Source organism: Natator depressus, chromosome 5 (genome assembly GCF_965152275.1).
Source record: "Natator depressus isolate rNatDep1 chromosome 5, rNatDep2.hap1, whole genome shotgun sequence".
Classification (NCBI taxonomy): Eukaryota; Metazoa; Chordata; order Testudines; family Cheloniidae; genus Natator; species Natator depressus.
This window is the reverse complement of record NC_134238.1, coordinates 102,421,812-102,443,472: the sequence shown is the minus strand read 5'-3', so window position 1 is coordinate 102,443,472 and position 21,661 is coordinate 102,421,812. Positions and strand designations below refer to the sequence as shown.

Sequence of the window (21,661 nt, the reverse complement as noted above, 5' to 3'; positions counted from 1 at the left end):
GCATGAAAGAGAAAGGAAAATGAATGCCAATAAAAGTCCATTTTATTCATCCACTAAACTCCTATGTAACACTCCACATTTTTCTTTAAGGGACTATATCATTAATGAGAAGATTGTCAACAGATATGCCAATACTAAAAGCTATTTCTTAGCAGTTCATTTTAAATGAACCCATCAAACTTTTAAAATCTCTAGGTTTGTACTACATTACATGAATTACTTTTTAAATTAAAATCAATGATGAAAGAAGAATCTATTTAATTCTCTTTCTATATGGATTTGTAATCAGGGCCCAAACAAATGTGGTGACTGGCCATAAAGTAACTTAAATTGGAAAACCACTGAAGGAAGGTAATGTGCAGTGTATTACGTACTCTGTATCAGTTTATAAGTTATATTTATCATGAACCTCTAAAATTATGCCCTCTGTCATTTCACCAGAATCATTGTGTACAATGTAAAATAGTTCAAATTTAAATGGGTTGGAAACTAAAGGCAATATTTTCATAAATAGGATATATCCATATTTGGGCATCTAAATGTGAGACCCAATTTTCAAAAAAAAAAAAAAAAATGCTGAGCACCTAATGGGACCAAGATGCCCAGCCCTGTTTAGGTATCTAAAAATAAATGTAGATGATTAACTTCAGACTCTTATTTCTTTAAATCTTGTCCTCAATTGCTATTCTGCTCCATCAAGGACTCCTAATAGGTCCTCCAAAATAATTTCCAGTCACATGTTAAACGTAAAGCCATTTGAAAACAATGTCTTGTTTTCAGTGTACAAGAGTATATCAGCAATATTATTTTACAGAGTAAAAACAAGTCTTTATAACAAACTATATCGATTCAGAACAAATACTAGATTTTATTTATACACAGAGTGACAGTTTATGTCTGCACAACCTTAGGAATCCATGGGGAAAATATGGAGAGTTGGAAAATCGGGGGGATTCAGATGAGTAGGCTTAGAGCTCTATACTCCAGGCCTCTTGAGAGGTTAGAGAACTTTTGCCCTCTGTGGGTCACCAACCAAAAACCGCCCAAAAATTACAATGTCCAAACTGAATTCCATTTGTCTTAAACAAAATAATGTTTTATTGGCAACTGCATAAAAACAGAGCGAAAAAGTCATTAAATGAAAGGACAGGTAAAAATAAACATACATGCTTAAAAATACTATAGAAAGCATTACTGGACCGGCACTAAACTTAGGTACAAGACACTGAAATATCTGGACTCTTCTGTCAACACTATATGAGAGAGAGAGAGCACATGCAGAGATTCTTTTGCCATTCAAAAAGATGCTTATTTCCTTGGATCATGTTCACTCTTTAACAATAAAGACATTTCCAATCATCCAATTCAGCTGTCTTAATACTCTTCATGTCTTAAAAATAATGAACAAATTTAGGGCAACATTCTCTCAGAATAACCAGCCACCGCCCCCAATCTACACCCTCAACCTGTTTTATTCTCCATGTCCATTCTCACATGAAGGTCTATTGGGGTCTCTTAAAGACTACAGAACAATCATCTTAACATGTCTGCCTGGGCAGGTTCTGGTAAGCATATCAATTGTGCATTCCTTTCCAGCTGACTCCCCAACCCCAACAACAAAAAGTTTCTTAGATAAAGGATATGAGGTTCAATTAAGATGTGAAGTTGTCATACATTTCTTTCACTACACAAGGACTAGGAAGTCTATTAAGATTCCTTTGAATCTGAAGGGACTAATTATTGTGTCACATTTTATTAAAATTTAGTGCTGACTATTTTTTTCCAACAGCCATATAATTTTTTCTCCCTTTTGGAATTGTAAATAAAACCCAAAGACCTTTTTTAACAGCAGCCCTTACAATGCAGTTTCACCAATTTATTGGGCCACGCTGCCTAGCAAACTACTGGTGAGCTACTCAGATAAATACCAATGAGCCTCAGCACATGCATTTCAGTTGTCATGATGCAAACATGACAATATAATACAAGAGTAATAATCCTGATTTTAAAAGCCCCACTTACTACCTGCTATAATGCCCAGGGTGTTGTACAACATAATAAAGTAATTTACAATACATTGACATGAACCCCGTAAAAGATTAACAAAAAACTGTCAAAAGGTGATATTAAGGTTTGGGGGGCGGGGGGAGAAGAAATCTATTGGGACCGAGAGTGATCAAATCAAAAACTCTCGTGAACAATAATAATAAAAAAAAGTAAACTCTACACTGAGACCCACGACAGTAAAAGCATAATCAGCTCAGGACACAAGGGTAGGGAAAAAAACAGTGGGCAGTGACTGAGTGCACATACCTAAAGAGGTTAAGGCATCAAGGACAGACAAATTTAGCACAATGATTTGGTGGAATGAATAAGTGTATAATTGAAAGTTAGAGTGCAACAGGATTGAGTTGCATTGTTTCCTATGTTCTCAAGAACCAGACTGGTGTATTCAAAACTTCTCTAATGGCAGGGGTAAAGGGACACCAACATCCACAGTAAGATGTACCAGAGCAGCAGTAATATTGCCCATTAGACAAGAATTTCACTTGCACTGTTGGTGGCCAGACCTTCGGGTATGACTGGATTCCCCACAAGTTAGGGCTGTTTTATTTGGATTGGCTGCATCTCTCCAACATCACTTCCAGTATAGTTATCCTTGGTCCAGACTTGGCTCAACATCTTTGTGACTTAGGTGGACGGGGCAATGAGCAGCAATTGACAATTGCTAAGCAGATTACTAGCTGCATCTGAGGGCAGGCAGTACACATGTATACAGGACAGTATGGCACTGAGGACCTTAAGACCACAAAAGGTTTCAAACATTGAGGGAGAGCAATCTCAACTAGATTCAGCTGAGACAAAGGTTGTATTCACCTCCTGCTTCATAGGAAAGCTAAACCATTAGGGAACTATGAACATTATCAGCTGTAGGGCCCAATTTTTCATTTTAGAAATGGTGACCCACATAGCACAGGGCTCTGATGGCAAAGTCTCAGTCTAACAACTGGGAATCAGGCAGTCTCTCAAATGGTTTACGATTTGTTTGTTTTTTTGTCAGGGACAACTGGAAAACACATCCATAGTACAAGGAACACTTGCACAGGATCTTCAGTTAAATTGTATTGTTGTGATCATATAGAGCAGAGATAGGCAAACTACGGCCCGCAGGCCACATCCGGCCCCCGAGACCGTCCTGCCCTGCCCCTGAGCTCCTGGCCCGGGAGGCTTGCCCCCGCTCCCCTCCTCCCCCCACTGTTCCCCCTCTCCAGCAGCCACGCTGCCGTGCGGGCAGCTGCACTGCAAGCTCCTGCCGCTCAGAGCGGCATGGTAAGGGGGCAGCGGTGCGCACGCAGGCGGGGGGTTGGATAGCGGGTCCCAGGGAACAGTTGGATGGGGTGGAGGTTCTGGGGCAGTCAGGGGTCGGGAAACAGAGGGAGTGGATAGGGGGTGGGGTCCCAGGGGGCCTGTCGGGGGCGGGGGTGTGGATAGGTCGGGGCAGTCAGGGGACAGGGAGCAGGGCAGGTTGAATAGGGGGTGAAATCCTGGTGGGAGGGGCGGTTTGGGGCGGGGGGTCCCAGGAGAGGGCAGTCAGGGGACAAGGAGCAGGGTGGGGGTTGGATGGGTCGGTGGTTCTGAGGGGGACAATCAGCGGGTGGGAAGTGGGAGGGGGCCAGGCTGTTTTGGGGGCACAGCCTTCCCTACCCGGCCCTCCATACAATTTCGCACCCCAATGTGGCCCTCGGGCCAAAAGGTTTGCCCACCCCGATAGAGAGCCAGACTGTGATATGCCTACCTCAAAAAGAGTAGTGCCTTGCTCCATTAGCAGCCCCACTGACTCCAACAAGACTATTAGTGGCATAAGGTACTATTCAATATGGGTAAGAATACAACAACCTGGCCCATAATAAAGTTGTGGCTTTACAACAGAACTGAAATGTCTTCTGAAGGCAATCTCAAATACAGATTCCTAGGTTAACAGATCCATATAATCCAAGGCCAGAAGGGACCACAGTGATCATCTACTCTGACCTCCTGCATAACACAGGCCATAGAACTTTGCCAAAAGATTCCTGGCGCATATCTTTTACAAAAACATCCAATCTTTACTTAAAAGCTGTCTCGCTGTTAAAAATTTACACTTTATTTCCAGTCTAGTTTCAACTTCCAACCATTGGATCGGGTTACATCTTTCTCTGCTAGATTGAAGAGCCCATAATTGAATATTTGTTCGACATATAGATACTTATCGACAGCAATCAAATCAACCCTTAACCTTCTCTTTGTTAAGCTAAATAGATTGAGCTCCTGGAGTCTAACTCTAAGGCATGTTTTCTAATCCTTTACTCATTATTGTGGCTATTTTCTGTACCCTCTTCAATTTACCAACAACCTTCTTGAATTGTGGCCACCAGAAGGGGACACTACTCCAGCAACAGTTGCACCACAACTGCCTGCGTAGCTCTCCCCAACCCAACTCTGGCCGGGGGGGGGGGCAGTGCTCAGAGCCACAGCCCAGCCATGATAAAAGCCACGCGGGCAACCGTGGAGAGCCACAGCAGACGATGTGAGGGGCCCAAGCAACCCCTGGCCCATGTCCCTGCCCCCCAGGTTCCCAGCCCAAGGAAGGTGGAGGGTCTATGGCTCCTCACAGCTGCACATGCAGCTCTTACTGTGGCCGGGCTACAGCTCCAAGCCCCTGCCCCTCCCTCAACCCGGAGCTGGATCGGGGAGAGCCAAGCGGGCAGTTGTGGGGAGCCGGCAGGGAGTCATGGACCCTCCACCTCCACCTGCCCTTGGCCAGGAGGGGGAGCCCAGGGTGCAAGGACACGGGACAGTGGCTGCTCTCAGCTCCCTGCATACTGGGGAGTTGGAGGGTCCATGCGGCTCCCCACAGCTGCCTGGGCTCTCTGGCTGGGCTCCACAGAGGCCTGGCTGGAGAGGGTGGGGCCTAAGGTGAGGAGGAGGGGAAGAGGGCAGGGTCCACCCTGGCAAAAAGTGGACAGGACAGGCCCCACCCACAGGCCCCCTCAGTCCCAGTGCCACTGCCTGGAAATACACCCACTCGATGACATTTCCCCATTTACAATTTTAGCTAGCTTTTAATCCACTTAATTTATGTTATGTTAATTTTTAATCAAAATGTTATGCAGACCAATGTCAAATGCCTTACAAAAGTCTAAGTATATTATGTCAACACTATTACCTTTAGCAACCACACTTGTAATCTCATCAAAACAAGATGTTGGTTTGACAGGGTTTATCTTCCACAAACCCATGTTGATTTGAATTAATTATGTTATTCTCCTTTAATTCTTTATTAAAGATGTCCCATATCAGCCACTCCCTTATCTTGCCCAGGATAGATGATAGACGGACAAGCCTATAATTACCCAGGTCTTCCTGCTTACCATTTTTAAAAATTGGCACATTAGCTTTCTCCCAGTCTTCTGGAACTTCCTCAGACTTACTGAAAAATCAACATTAACGGTCCAGTTAGCTCTTCAGCCAGCTCTTTTAAAACTCCTGGATGCCAATTATCTGGAGCTGCTGATTTAAAAGTGTCCAACTTTAGTAGCTTCTGTTTAACATCCTCCATAGATAATAGTGGAATGGAAGGAGTGTTATCATTACTATATGATGAGACTATATCATCTGTTTTTCCCCAAACACAAAATATTTATTGAACACTTCTGCCTTTTCTGCTTTATTATTGATAATTCTACCATTTCCATCTAGCAATGGATCAATGCCATTGTCAGGATTCTTTTTGTTCCTTATTGTTCTTAACTCTGTTGAACATAGATTTCTCCACGCGTGTCTTTGCTTCCCTTATCAATTTTCTACAATGCCTAATTTCTGATTTGTATTCTTTACTATCAACTTCCCCTTTCTCTCATTTATTATACAGACGCTCCCCGGATTACACAAGACCCAACGTATGCAAATTCACATTTACAGAAAAATCTCCATAAACCAGAAATAGGATTTTCGAGTTGCGGAAATTTTTGCGTAACGTACGGGTATACATTTCCGACTTATGCAAAATTCAAGTTACGCAAGGCTTTCCGGAATGGAATGATTGCATAAGTCGGGGAGCATCTGTATATTATTTTTTAATTTTATATAGCTGTCTTGACTTTCCCTGTAAACCAGGTCAATTTTTTAACCATTCTGACCTGTGGATTAATTAGCAAACACTTAGGAACCTTACTACACATTAATACACATATATTCTGCTTTAGCCTGATACTTTATATGGACTTGCAGTATTTCTATGATTAGTTTATTGATTTAAATAGGAAATACAAAAATTATATCATCATAGTGGCAAAGTTCAAAATTTAAAGTGACTAAAGAAAGGAAATTCAGAATAAAGATGCTCTCCCCATCTTTAGCTCAACTAACTTTACTTATGGCCTGCATTCCCCATCTAGTGCTCCTCTGTCAATGTCAGTTAAGGAAGGAAAGACAGACATAGCTATGATTATTTTTTCTTGGTGGGTTTAAGTTATAATGTTAACACATAATCGATTCGTAATGTATTAACCCTTTGAAGGTTGATATTTTCCAGACTGCAAGAAAATGAAGCATTAGGAGGATGAGCACGTATGGTCATAGTGACCTCTGGAAGACAGTAACACTCTGTATAAGTACAGACTATTACAGTCACAGAAGATTGCAAGTGCTGCTTGCAATGAAATGAGTGTTATTATACACAGATGTATATGTAATAATCTAAAGTTTGTTATCTATTCATTTCCATCTCTACTAACTTTGACTAAAATAAAATTGTCATTTGACAAAAGCTTTAACTCTTCAGCAGCCACAAATTCAGTTTTTGCAAGCATGAGGTGACAGATAGACATGGACAGATACAGATATATCAACTTCTGCATTAAGTTGCATGTCAAGAACTATTTATAATTTTATTCATAAATGATAGCTGTGAACTTCTGTATTAAATAGATCAGCTTATTCTATATACACTGTAGTTTTGAAACATTCTTCACAAACTACTTACAGTATATTACACTCTGCTTTAGTCCCTTTGCGTAACATAACTGAACATCACAGATAGATGTCATCTCTTTTCTAAAATAGCCTATACAATTAAGGAATCTATTTAAAGAATCTGAAAATCTTCCATACTGTCACTTATGATTTGCTGCTCTGCCTCTATTTTCCAACCAACTTTGTCAACCAAAAATCCTTATGAATGCTGTGGTATTACAGATGAACATAACAAGTTTAAAAATTGCAGTAACAGCTCACTTGAGATTTTTATTACATTTAGGTCTACATAAAATTGAAAAAAAACTACATAAATGAGAAAGCAGCTGAAGGGCGAAATCAAACTGCTGCCTTTATTAGATGCAAGTCTAATGTCTTTCAGATAAAATATTTGTAGGTGCCACAGTCAATCAAGATTTCAACGGAAACCAAAGACGAAAGCATTCATGCATAAAAGGCAAGTGTGATAATTATGATGTGCAGACAAGATAATGGAAAATATCCTAGCCTTTCTTCAATCTTATGTATCCAGTACTGCCTTGACCTAGACAACCTGTAATGCTTCATCACATTTAATGCATTATTTTATTTTAATTATTTAAGAGAATTTAATTAATTCAGTAAGCATCTGGTCAGCAAGACTAAACCTCTGAATCATGCAGCTTTTTAGCTGTTGCATTTCCACAAAAATTATGCCACAAAAAGAGTTTTGAATAAACATGTAATTAAGTCTGAAGTCCTCATCATCCTCTAAGTTTATTAACCTTTACTGATTAGATAAATTGCAGCCATGTGGCTGACATTTTCATCATTTTAAAACAGCTTACTTTAAAACTTTGACCATGTTTTAATAGGCAGTAACTACATCATGAAGATCACAGATGCCTCTTTCTCAAACTCTACTAGCAACAAAATAATAAGGAATTATGGAGCAATTATTAAAGAAAATATGGGAATATATAGTCAGAGGGAGTAAAAAGTTCATTACTATAATCCTTACATACACATGTAATCACCTTCCATGTCCTACTCTAATCTACTATCCAGACCCAGGGACTCATCCACTTTAACATTCACGAGAATAGTTCGTTCCTGCCAGAAGTTCAAGATTATAATTATGTTGGTATTATTAATGTAATGTATTGGGCTACTAGAACATACTTGCTTTATAGTTATTAGTATGCCAAAACTTTCATAATAAAACTACAAGTGTCAAACTAACTAGTCTCTATAATTGTTCATATGATTTTAAAAGAAAGTAATTCTTGGAGTTCATTTTTAAATTTGATGGAGAATTGAACGAACTGAAACAAGTGAAAAAATGTGGTGGGATAGTCACCTTTAATGTCTGCTAAACTAGTAGCCAATACCAAATTTTATGTTGGGATGAATAAACTTCTTATGTAGTCTACAGGACCGGTATCTCTTAGGACCTAATCCAAAGACCACTGAAGTCAACAAGAGTCTTCCCAGCATCTTCAATAGGCTTTGGCTCAAGCCTTAAAAGAAAGCCCAACGCAAGAGGAGAAAAGTGCAAAGTCTTTACCTGCCCTGTTTCAGCCATTCAAAAAGCTGCATTTTCCATTTGAAAAGGATAATCCTGACAGAAGTAGAGCTGGGCGAAACTTTTTCAGTGAATAAACTATTCACTGAAAAATGCAGTTTTGGCAACCCAAAACTATTTGTGAATTCATGTTGAGCAGGAGGCGGCAGCAACAGCAGCCTCCCTTATAACCTTTAGCCAAGTGGAAGACCTGGGTTCAATTCCCTCCTCTGCCTGATGAGAAAAACGGGATTTGAACATGGGTCTCATCTCTCAGGTGAGTGCCCTAGCCACAGGTCTATAGAGTATTCCGGTATCAGTCATTCTCAGTCTCTCCTGTTGAAGCTGTTCCGCTGTGTACAAGTAATTTAATAAAATCATTGGAGCCTGAACCTGCGTCTCCAACATCCTACATAAGTGCCCCAACAAGCAGCTACAGAATCATTCTCGTTCTCTTTTCCTGGCTCAATGACTATTTATTAGGGAGACAAGGTGGGTGAACTAACATCTTTTATGGAACCAATTTCTGTTGGTGAAAGAGACCAACAGGCGTTGGTTCAATAAAATATAATCACCACACCCACCTCGTCTCTCCAATATCCTGACACCAGCACAGCTATCACACAGCAAACAACAATTATTGACATTCATGGTGGCCATTCCTAGTCATTCATAATGGCAATGAATAGTCATTGGGCCAGGGAAAGAGAGTGAGATTGACTCTCCAGTCATACTTTGCGTAGCTTGAAAGCTTGTCTCTCACGTGGATGGAATCTTCAAAGATTTTACCTGTTTAAATTGAAGAAGTCTCTACTGAGCATGTGCAAGCTGCAATTTTATTTTATTTTTTATAAAAGCTCATGACTTGGGCAAATTTTCACAGGGACTGCAAAAGGCACATCCCTGTCACAAAGGCCACTCCCCCACACCCTACCAAATTTCCTGTCTCTGCTCAAACATCTGGATGCACTAGAGAATTTAAAAAAAAAGTCTCAGGACTTTTTTAACATGGCAAAACAACATATAATTCCCTAGCCTCATTCTTGCAAATGGCTCAACCTTTTTGCTTGTTTTGTTTTTTAATTTCAAACAATAAAAACCCTACAACCAGCCTGAGGCAGACACCAAAAATGGAAAAATTCAGACCAAATGGTAAAAGTTTTGCCAAGTTATAAGTAACTGAACACAAGGGCTTATAATGGTAAGTGTCAGGCAACCTCAATAATAGGCGACGCTGCTAGTCCTTCCTATACTAAGGATCACTCACTTCACAAATGAACTGCAGTGAACTCTATGGTGGTAAATAGCAGGCCTCCTGCACCAGCAATAAGGCTAAATGGGATTTGAAAAGGAGAAAATGAGGAAAGCTCTCTCAACTGGAACTACAAGGGGAATTTAAGTAGGTAGAAAGTAATTAGCCAAGATGCAATTTGGCCATGGTACCATGGTTTAATGATCACAAATACACAGGACATTAGTATTATGTGTCAATAATTCAGTTCACCTATGCCACATATTACTGTTCTCAGGGGCTAGTGTAGAATTAACTCAAGGGAGAATAAAACCCAAAATGTATGCATAATTGTATGTGTGCGCGCAAATGCCCTACTTGCACATATGCATCAGATTCTTTTGCACACACAATTTGTGTATAAACAAAAACGTACATATACTTTTGGAAATTTGCATCTGATCATGCTCTTTAAACCAAATATTTAAACCTATAAATATTTAAACCTATAAACCTAGAAATATCTTTGGCCTACAGCACCTGACTAAAACATGCTTAACCATATTTCAGATGTAATTGGTGAAAATATCATCTCAAAGAGCTACAGCTCATGTGGTACCAGTCCCAGAAATGGGTCTAATTATTTGTTTATCCATAATTCTCAATTTTAATCTGGAGACAAAACAAGTATCTACAATATAGTAAAAAAAATAAGTCAAGAAAAAGATTAAGTTTTAAAAACCAAGCTTCAATTGCTTTTAAATTCCGCCCCGCCCCCCTCCACACACACACACACACACACACACACACACACACACACAACATTTTGAATAATATTCATCTACCATGTTTCAGGCATTTTAGATGCCACCATTTTAAGGAGGATGAAACCATATTAAATCAGGAGAGCTGAGATTGTAAAATTATTTTACCTGAAATCAAAGAAACTCCTAAAAATCAAGGACCTTTGAAACAAACATCTTTGATTAGAAATGTTGAAAATATTACCTTGAGCTAGTCTTTCAAGCCGTTTTCCATGTTCTGGAGGGATAGCATACCTAAAATGTACGCAAAGAAATGGATTAAATGTTTAGCGCTACAATTATGAAACAATAATAATTCTGCATGGACAAAATAGCTGAATGGTTATATGGTTATTAATATAAAGTACACTGTAAAACAACATGAGGAAAAATTAGGAGTTTATTTACTTTTAAGAAAAGAAAGTGCTTTATTTTACTTTTAGTTTTAAAAACCGATTAATATAATATAAATTGTAGTTTAAGAATGTTTTAGTCACCAATACTCTTTTGAATTTTTAGAGTTTGGCAATACCTGTATGTAATTATATCTGTATACAGTTATTCCAGTTAAAAGAAATGCAGATATTGATTTCTACTTTTATTTCCAAATAAGACTAACACATACACCAAAGCAACATAACTTTCATGTAGGATTATTTTCTTTGATTGTTTCACAAAACAAGAGTTCAACTGAAAAATATGAGTTTAAGATGCATTTTTCATATTTGCGTTGAGTTGCAGGAATGAGACAGTTTATTTTAGTCATATATCATTACACTTAAATCAGTTTATAATTCAAAGAAATATGCATTCATAAATGCAATATTTATCTCATTTATGAAAATACTGTATTTGGAAATATTTCAATCTTTGATTTCAAGAAACTTTTTAAAAAATTTTTATTAAAGTCTAGTCACAACAGATCTGTGAGAAGAAAAAGCATTGGTAGTATCCCATTCTTTTTTAGTGTTAATTGCAGCTTGAAAATTTAAGATTACTTTAATGCAGGAAGATTATTCTTCCTTTCCTAATTTAGCAGCACATGGTATAATATAAAAATGAATTAGCATTTTGTTATTTACTTCACAGATTTACCATAGATGTTAATTAGCTTGTAATTTTTGGATTCAATAGCATATGTGATGTGTGTGCACAATCAGCTTCTATTTCACTTTACATGTTTACGGCAGAGTTTGATTGCGTTTGATATCCTCTATACAGAATAAACATGCGGCTTTGATCAGGTGAAAATCATCTAGTATGTATTTATCAGCCTATTCCATATACAAATGTTTTCAGATTGGTCCAACAGCCAAACTATATGAGAAGTACTTTGAAAGTAGGAGTTAAACTGGCAAATAATAGAAAAAATTTTGAACTGGCAGTTGACTTTCTGATCACTGGTCCAAGATCATCTCTTGGAAAAGTTAATTAAACCATGGAAGTACACACAATGGTTCACTTAAGCTTTCCTAGCCACGATCAGTCAATATACTGGATCATAAAACGTGGGCATCACTTACTTCCATAAAATAATTCAGCTATGGGTACGTCTTTCAAGTAGAATGACAACAATTCCAGAGAATACGGCACAGTGGCTTCAACTTTATTGGAAACAGCCACCATAAAACAAAAAAAGTCAGCAGCCAATAGCAAAAGGGAAAAAGCATTGCTCACCCGACCACAGGTAACCCCTAAACCCAAATTAAACATAAGTCACCTGATTTCAATATCAAAGGTGCGTTGCACTGTTCCCAGACTAAATCAGCTCTCAGCCTCACAGCATCTGTCCATCTGACTCAGGTCATGAGTTGTTAAAGCTCTCTTCCCATGTAATTAGTTAGAGCCAAACCCAAGCAAAATCAAGGCAACCTCTCACTGAGTTTCACCAATACTTGTGGTATAATAAAATAATCCGCCCAACTCCAAACCATCCAACTTCCTTCCTCAACTGATACTTAAATTAGCTTTATCATTTAATGATCCTGTGAAAGGACTATCCACACCACAAATGAAAACCAACAAGCCCCTGACACAATAATTCAACATTCCCTAATACAGAAAGAGAACAGAACCACACACAGCAAATAATTAAAAAGCTTCAAAATCTCACAAATAACAGATAACCAAGTTACAAAATTTACATCACTACCTATTTTAACTAAATATTGCTCCAGTATCGTCTGTAAAACATTTCCCACCATAAATGTTCTTCAAAACTTGGAAAATATTTCTGGTGGGAAATGTTTTACAGAAAATACTGGTTACGTTCAACTCACGTTCCATTTAAAGGTGAAAACGTGTGTTTTTTCTCAAATGCTGATGGCCTAAGCTTCTTTTAATATGAACATTTGCAAATATTTTGTATCTAAATGCAGGCTTCTTATAGTAACTGCCTGATATCATTGTTATAGGAATAATAAGATGCTTTATGTACAAATATAGGAGTGCTATTTGATGCTAAACTAATTATTAATGTAAACAGCTATTTAAGTATAGAATACTTATATTAATGGGCAATTAATTAGTTACTGGCAGTGCTCAAAATTTTTTCAATCCACTCAGGAAGATGAGAAAAATCATCTTTCCAAAAATTATCACATAGAAGCAACATCTTAAGCTCAAGTCCTTATACAAGTTATTTAATTTTAAAAACTGTTTTGAGAACTATTAACTCTCATATAGAAAACAGGAGGACGGCGTGGACTTTTTAGAAACAGAATTTCATTTCCTGTCAATCTCTGATAAAATTAAAAGAATATCTCAGAAAAAAGACTAAATAAAAAGAAATACTTAACACTAACTTTACAAGTTATCTGGATCTTTCCTGCCTAAAGAATAAAGGCAATTAAAGAAACTTTGCATATGCATAAAACGATGCTTGTTCAGGAGCTGTGTCACCTAAACCAACCCCAAAGGCATGGAGCCAATGAAAGAGTGACAGCAACCAATATGAATCTAAACAAGTCTGAAAAGAAGAGTATTTACCTATAACTTCATGAAAATAAGGAGAAGGTTTTAAATAATTCTGGAGTGACCCCAAACTCACACCCCATCCTACTCTGCTTAGAGAGCAAGCACTCCACAACTAATCCTGTTCATCACTACAAGCAAGCTGCTCCAGACAGATAAGAAAAAAAGAGAAGACTCAAGAAGAAACCAACCTAAGGAAACCTCCCCAAAACGTCAGCATGAATTGGTTAACTAAGAGGAGGTTAATTAAGACCATGCCAATGAATTATATTTAAAATTCTTGGAATGATTTTGTTGGAATACTGAAATGCTGTTGTAACTTAAAAGACTAACAGTTTCTCCTATTAATCACCATATGGTTAGGCCATGTACCCCGGAGAGGACAAGGGGTTAAAAACTGGTCAACAGAGAAACAATGGGATTTAATGGTATTTGACATTCTGAATATTGATTAATTGGCCTACCTCAAGACAGTTCCTTAAATGGCTTCTTCTAATGCAGTGTTTCTCAAACTTGGGACGCTGCTTGTTCAGAGAAAGCCCCTGGCAGGCCGGGCCAGTTTGTTTACCAACCACGTCCGCAGGTAAACGATTAGTAAGAGCTGCCCTACCATTTCTTGTTTCTCTAAACCAAATATATATAGTAATTTTTCAAATAAAATTACATGGATTCCAATTTAAAATTACCTCTCTCAATTCCACAAACTCAATGAAATGACTCAAGTTCTCATGGTAAATTTAAACTATACTTAAGTGCTTTGCTAAATTGGGGCATCAAGTAGCATCCCCAGTAAGTGGTCTGTGCAGCGGTAGTATAATCAACCAGTCAAAAGGCTTACTTTAAGACAGTGGCCCATAACTGTCCAGTCAGCAATGAGACCAGACAGTCCTCCCCAATGACTCCAATCAGTGCCCCTGTTACACTGTGGAACATTTCTCAAAATGGCAATCACTAAAATCAAGTCAGAATTGGCCTGGATGCCTACAGTCAAGATGGTAATCAGAATTGTGTGAATTTATGATTCAGTTTCTCATGACCTGCCAGGACAAGAAAATAATGAGGTCGACTACTGGGAAGCAGAGTACACTCTGGGATACAGTATTCATTTCTAGCCCGAGTGGTTCACAAGATACTGGATCTGGAATTGATTATCGGTCTCTTAGGCCAGAAGTTCCTTTTTGGCGATGTTCTCAGACTAAATATAGAGTACTAGACCAATGACCTATGTAATTTTCAATCTCTGCTCATACATGCACAAATAACACCATTGAAATGATCAGTGCACCTTGAATTGTTTTTGGTTTCAAATGCCAAGTGGTAAGCATAGAAAAAAACATGTCTGTGATACTTTGGACATTTTACTATTCTGAGCATGGTAAATGTGACTCACATCTAAGATTCTTCTCCCCTCCCCACAGTCCGCCTATCTGCCAAACTAATGGTTTTTTTCTAGTTTGGAGGTCTTAAAACCCCTTAAGCCCCCTCCTAGCCACATTCACCTCTATACCATATTTTAACAGTTTAATTTTTATTTCTAAATGTTAAGGAATTGAAAACTATTATAGTTTAATTGAAAAAAGCACAGTAAGTGAACAAGCTATAACAAGAGGTTCAATTCCTGACTTCTCCTAACCACAAGCTATAACAAGAGGCCTATTCCTGACTTCTCCCAACCACAACCCCTCATTCACATACACACTTAACCACTGCTCAGTGGGCCCCATTCAAATATAAGACGATTCTTCCATCAAGATAACCAGCATCCTCAAGTTACAACAATTGCAACAGAGCTCATGCCCACTTCAGAGGTACTGTAAATGGAAATGACTGTGGGGAGACTTCCAACTTTATTCTGCTCACTTACTGCAGCTTTAGTAGCATCTCATTACCTTCCTAAAATTGAATCTCTTTCTCTCCATGTTTGTCCTTGCAAACTGCTTATATGTCTCTCTGTCCTCTATCCCATATTACACACACAGCAGCATGTACACTATAATTTAAAATATATGCTCACATCTTTCACAGCCCAAGGCAGACAAATTACTGTATATAGTGCTGTGTAGTGTACTGTAAATCATTAAACTACACAACTCCATAAAGTACAACCAAAAGTGTTGGTACTCTACAGAAAACTAAAGCCCCTATTAAAGAAAAAAGATTCTCTAATTAGACTAAGACCATTCCTGGAAAATCCATTCACCCATACAGTATACTCAGACAAGAAGATCATATTTGTGAAGTGACTGGTGTACAACATGAAACACAGCATCTAACCACTTGCATTAGCATGTGGATAACGTTAGGTGCATATCAGTAACACATCAATACTGCAAAACTGTATTTGCCCATTGACCTGAGGTCAATTGTCCCAGACATTCAGAAAGACAGACAAGACTCAAGGGAAGTGGTTTAACTAGGCTGTAATTTTATTAACTTAAATGCATGTGAGATCTATCCAACAATAAATTTTCCAGAGCAAGTCATCCTTCCTTCCATAATCTCTTCCACTTGGCAGAGAGCTACCATCAGCTCCCCATTCCTCCACCCTGATAACCTTGTCTTAGCACCATTGATGGGACCCTACCATCCTCCCTTCATAGGAAAGCTAAGAGGCAGGGGCAATGGAGTTGTCTCCTCACAGGAGCCCCAACCCTATGCCCCAGCTTCTTTAGGGGATGCCTTTCCCTAAATTCTGGTATATCAGGGAACCAGGCCCCCTACTGAATGAGTATTTGCACTGGGTACCTGCCAAGCTGAGATAACATGAACTTTATGTTCTAGCCAATCACTGGGTTGCTGTGGGAAAGGTTAAAAGAAAAACACATTCAGCCCAGGCCAACATGCCGGTGAAAAAATTCTTTTCCATCCTCCAAGAGATGGCTAGCACAATACCCACAGCAGGCCCCTCAAAACACCCAACCATACTCTTATTCTAGTGGTGAAAAGGTGGGTGCTGTTGCCCCCACAGACAAGATGTGCTGGACTTTAACAATTCATTCGGTGGTTCTGTTATAGTAGAAAGGTCTTCTGGGTATCGACCAAGGTAATTAACATCCCCAATATATGTCTCAATTCTGATATGTTAGTTGGTGTCTTCAATTCTCAAATTGCTTTTACTTTCTCAGGATTATGGCTGGTTCCATTTTTGGTTGTGTGCCCCCAAAACTCGATTTGGGGTATTTTTCCAGACGGACTAATTAGGTTTAGGACTTCATTAAGGATTTTGTTATGTTCTTCCATCGAATCAGATATATCAGAATATCATCTATGAAAACTACAACTTCATTTGTGTTTGTTACCAGTTCTGCCATGTTTCTTTGGAACATTTCACGTGCCCCAAAAGGTAATCTTTGAAACCAAATTCTAAAGGAATCTGCTAGAATCATTTCAAGGCATCCAACTTGGAGAATACTGTAGCTTCTTTCACTTTGGAGAGGAAATCATCCAATATTGAAAGGATATATTTTCCTCTCACAACAGCTTCATTAAGTCTTTTAAGATCCACACAGATTCATATTTTTATCATTTTTCTTTATAACTGGTACCATTTGGGAACACCACGCTGTTGGCTCAGATTTTCTCAGTTAAACCGATCCACTCCATTCTCTAAATCAGTTTCCATTTTATAAAGTAATGAGGTAGAAATCCCGCAAGGTGTATGTACACTAGATCATTCAGCATTCTCTCTTAAGGTTATTTGTACTGGATCTCCTTTCAAAACTCCAGTATCACCAAATATTCCATCGAGTTCTTCCACCTTTCTCACCAGGCCCATCATGGCTGCCAAGCTGCAGCTGAGAACGCTGCTGTTCTGTGGTCCTTTGATCACATAGCTTTTGACTTTGTAATTTTTTTCTGTGGTGAACTGGCCCATACAGATCAGAAAACCTCCAGAGCTAGTTGGAGCTGTATCAGGTGACTTCAGCTCTGGGAAGTGTTGAAAGTGATTTTCAGTCCCTTCTAATCCCTTCAGCACCTAAGTCAGTTTTAAGTTAAGTCTTGCCATGAATATTCAATTTCACTCTCCAGGCAGACTCCATGTCATCACAAGTGATAGATCCTAGAAGAAATGGCTCTTCATTGTCTGTAATGTGAGTCAATTCCCTGACCGCTTTGGTGCGGCAAACAGCAGCAAAATGTCCATATTTCGCGCAATTATTACACCATGCACCTCTGGGTGGACATGCATTATCTCTTGGGCTGTGTTCCCTGTAAGCTGCATGTTTGGGAGGCTGCCCAGGAGAGATTCAAATGCTGTCCAGCTGATTAGCAGAGTCCGCACAGCCAGCAGCATGTGTTCAGGTGCCCTCCCCCCACGCTGCTCCATCCTGCAGCTGCTCCCGGACCCTCCTCTAGGCTGTGCAGGGGTGGGGAGGAGGGTGCTGATGTCAGGGTGTCCACCTCCCCCTGTGCCTGTACCCCATCTCCACAGACCAAGGGAGAGGGGACACAGCCTGGCTCAGGAAGACTAGGAGCTGCTGCAGTGAATGGTGAGTGACTGAGTGCCTTTCTTAAAGAGACAGTGCACTGTTTCTGAGATTTCCCCAGCAGCCAGCTCACACACTCTCTCTCTGTGTCTCTCTCTCTCACACACACACACACACACTCTCTCTCTCCCCCTCCCATCTCCTTCCTTCTGCCCATGTACCACATCTCCGCAGAGCAGGGGAGGGGAGGGGAGACAACAGGGCTCAGGACAGAGCAGGAGAGCTTTCAGTGACGGTGTTAAAGAGACAGTGCACAACATCTCTCAAACTTCCCCAGCAGCCAGCACACACAGAGTCTCTCTCTCTCACTCACACACACACACACACACACACACACACACACACAGTGTCACATTCACCTCGCAACACATACTTGTATTATTGTTGTTACTTCTTGGTACTTCCTGCAATAAACATATATTCTCTGTAATTTTATTCTTTCAAAGTGTGTTATTTTAGTGTTTTGACTGGGCTATGCATTTCATAATTTTTATTTCTCTTACACTTAAATTTAATTCTTTGAGTAGTGAGTTCTAAAATGCCTAACCTGTCCTGGCTGGAGCAGCTAAACCCAGGGTTGTGAGTTCAATCCTTGAGGGGGCCATTTAGGGATCTGCGGCAAAAATTGGGGATTGGTCCTGCTTTGAGCAGGGGGTTGGACTAGATGACCTCCTTCCAACCTTGATATTCTATGATTCTAAGGAGCCCTATGATAACTTTTTAAACATATATATTATATCTAGGTTTTTTGTTTCTACTGGTGGCGCACATCTGCACATACCTCAGTGCACATAACAAAATTTATTCCACACATGGATGGAAAAAATTAGAGGGAACATTGCTCTTGGGATATGACTTTTTCTATACCATCTGCATGTAGGCTGGAATTTGTCTCTCTTAGCCTAGGAGTTCTCTCTTCTTGCCTCAGGGGTTTTGTAGTAATGATTTTTAACACTCAAGTGTCTGTTTATAGTTTCTAAGCTAGTGTCAGGTTTTTCAAGCTTGTTAAGTTGCTCTAGGTTCTGCTCTTTCATCAGCTCAGGCTGCTTTGCTCTGCGTATAGCTGTGGCTAAGGTTAAATCTCTTTACAATGGTGGTTGCTGTGAAATGCTTTATCTGTTAACCCAACAATCAGCCTGTCTCTGATATATTCATATTTTGCATTCCCAAAAATCACAGTTTTCAGCCAATGCATGCAGAGCTCTTATAACACATTCACCATTTTCCCCTGGTTCTTGAATTCTCTGGTGTAAACATGCTCTTTCATAAACCACATTTCTCTCAGGTATAAAGTAAGCATCAAACATAGCCAGAATCCTTTCATAGTAATCTTTTTGACTATCTGCAGTACAGTCAAAGGATTTAAAGACACGCTCTGCTTGCTTCCTCATAGCATAAAGAAGATACCTGTATATTTCCACTTTCTTTATGGTGCTTGGTAGCGATGCAAAATCTTGCAAAATATTTTTTTCAATCTATCCATTCTGAAGGTTTGTCAAAGCTGAAGTTCTCTGGGGCACTGAAGAACAGCATTTTGATGACATCCTGCAATCTTTATTGCTTTGTTCCTTCTGTTTCTGTTCTTAGGTTACTCCTCACACCACACCACGTACTTCTGTCCAAGACATGGACTAGTCACAGAGCTTGCTTATATGCACCAGAAGTTTTACTCATAAGATCCTTTAATGATTTGTAAACTCTGGTATATATTCATTTAAATAAAGTATTTTACACACACTGCCACCAAGTATACAATATAATTGTGAAAAAATATAATTTGGAAGGCCGAAAAAGAATCTGAAGTACAGCTAGCCAAACACTCAAAAAAGTAATAGCAAAAAAAAAATTTAAGTACATCGGAAGCAGGAAGCCTGCTAAACAACCAGTGGGGCCACTGGATGATTGAGATGCTAAAGGATGATAAGGCCATTGCGGAGAAACTAAATGAATTCTTTGCATCAGTCTTCACAGTTGACGATGTGAGGAATATTCCCAAACCTGTGCTAATTCTTTTTCGGTGACAAATCTGAGGAACTATCCCAGACTGAGGTGTCATTACAGGAGGTTTTGGAATAAATTGATAAACTAAACAGTAATAAAGTCAACAGACCAGATGGTATTCACCCAAGAGACATGAAGAAACTCAGATGTGAAATTACAGGACTACTAACTAGTCTGTAACCTATCATTTAAATCAGCTTCTGTACCAAATGACTGGAGGATAGCTAATGTGACGCCAATTTTTTTTAAAAGGGCTCCAGAGGTGACCCTGGCAATTACACGCCGGTACGCAGGACTTCAGTACCGGGCAAACTACAGTAAAGAACAAAATTGTCACACAGATGAACATAATTTGTTGGGGAATAGTCACTATGGTTTTTATAAAGGGAAATGATGCCTCACCCATCTACTAGAATTCTTTGAGGGGGTCAACAAGCATGTGGACAAGGGGGATCCAGTGGATATAGCGTATTTAGATTTTCAGAAAGCCTTTGACGAGGTCCCTCACCAAAGGCTCTTAAGCAAAGTAAGCTGTTGTGGGATAAGAGGGAATGTTCTCTCATGGATTGGTAACTGGTTAAAAGATAGGAAACAAAGGGTAGGAATAAATGGTCAGTTTTCAGAATGGAGAGAAGTAAATAGTGGTGTCCCCCAGGAGTCTGTACTGGGCCCAGTCCTATTCAACATATTCATAAATGATCTGGAAAAAGGGGTAAACAGTGAGGTGGCAAAATTTGCAGATGATCCAAAACTACTCAAGATAGTTAAGTCCAAGGCAGGCTGCGAAGAGATACAAAAGGATCTCTCAAAACTGGGTGACTGGGCAACAAAATGGCGGATGAAATTCACTGTTGATAAATGCAAAATAATCCATGTTGGAAAACAGAATCCCAACTACACATATAAAATGATGGGGTCTAAATTAGCTGTTACCACTCAAGAAAGATCTTGGAGTCATTGTGGATAGTCCTCTGAAAACATCCACTCAATGTGCAGTGGCGGTCAAAAAAGCAAACAGAATGTTGGGAATCATTAAGAAAAGGATAGATAATAAGACAGAAAATATCATATTGCCTGTATTTAAATCCATGGTACACCCACATCTTGAATACTGCGTACAGATGTGGTCGCCCCATCTCAAAAAAATATATTGGAATTGGAAAAGGTTCAGAAAAGGGCAACAAAAATTATTAGGGGTATGGAATGGCTTCCATATGAGGAGAGATTAATGAGACTGGGACTTTTCAGCTTGGAAAAAAGACGGCTAAAGGGAGATATGATTGAGGTCTATAAAATCATGACTGGTGTAGAGAAAGTAGATAAGGGAGTGTTGTTCACTCTTTCTCATAACATAAGAACTATAGGCCACTATATGAGATTAATAGGCAGCAGGTTTAAAACAAACAAAAGGAAGTATTTTTTCACACAACACACAGTCAACCTGTGGAACTCTTTGCCAGAGGATGTTGTGAAGGCCAAGCATTCAAAAAAAGAACTAGATAAATTCATGGGGGATAGGTCCATCAATGGCTATTAGCCAGCATGGGCAGGGATGTCCCTAGCCTCTGTTTGCCAGAAGCTGGGAATGGGCGACAGGGGATGGATCACT

General features: G+C 39.3%; 1 protein-coding gene across 2 annotated transcripts in view; it reads right to left on the bottom strand.

Moving 5' to 3' along the window:
* Positions 1-21,661, bottom strand: part of KDM4C (lysine demethylase 4C) — a 453,801-nt gene that overhangs the window by 344,383 nt on the left and 87,757 nt on the right. For both annotated transcript variants that reach the window (XM_074953333.1, XM_074953334.1), the window contains one exon: positions 10,797-10,846. In XM_074953333.1, the coding sequence (XP_074809434.1) occupies positions 10,797-10,846 (50 nt within the window). The remainder of the gene's footprint in view (positions 1-10,796; positions 10,847-21,661) is intronic.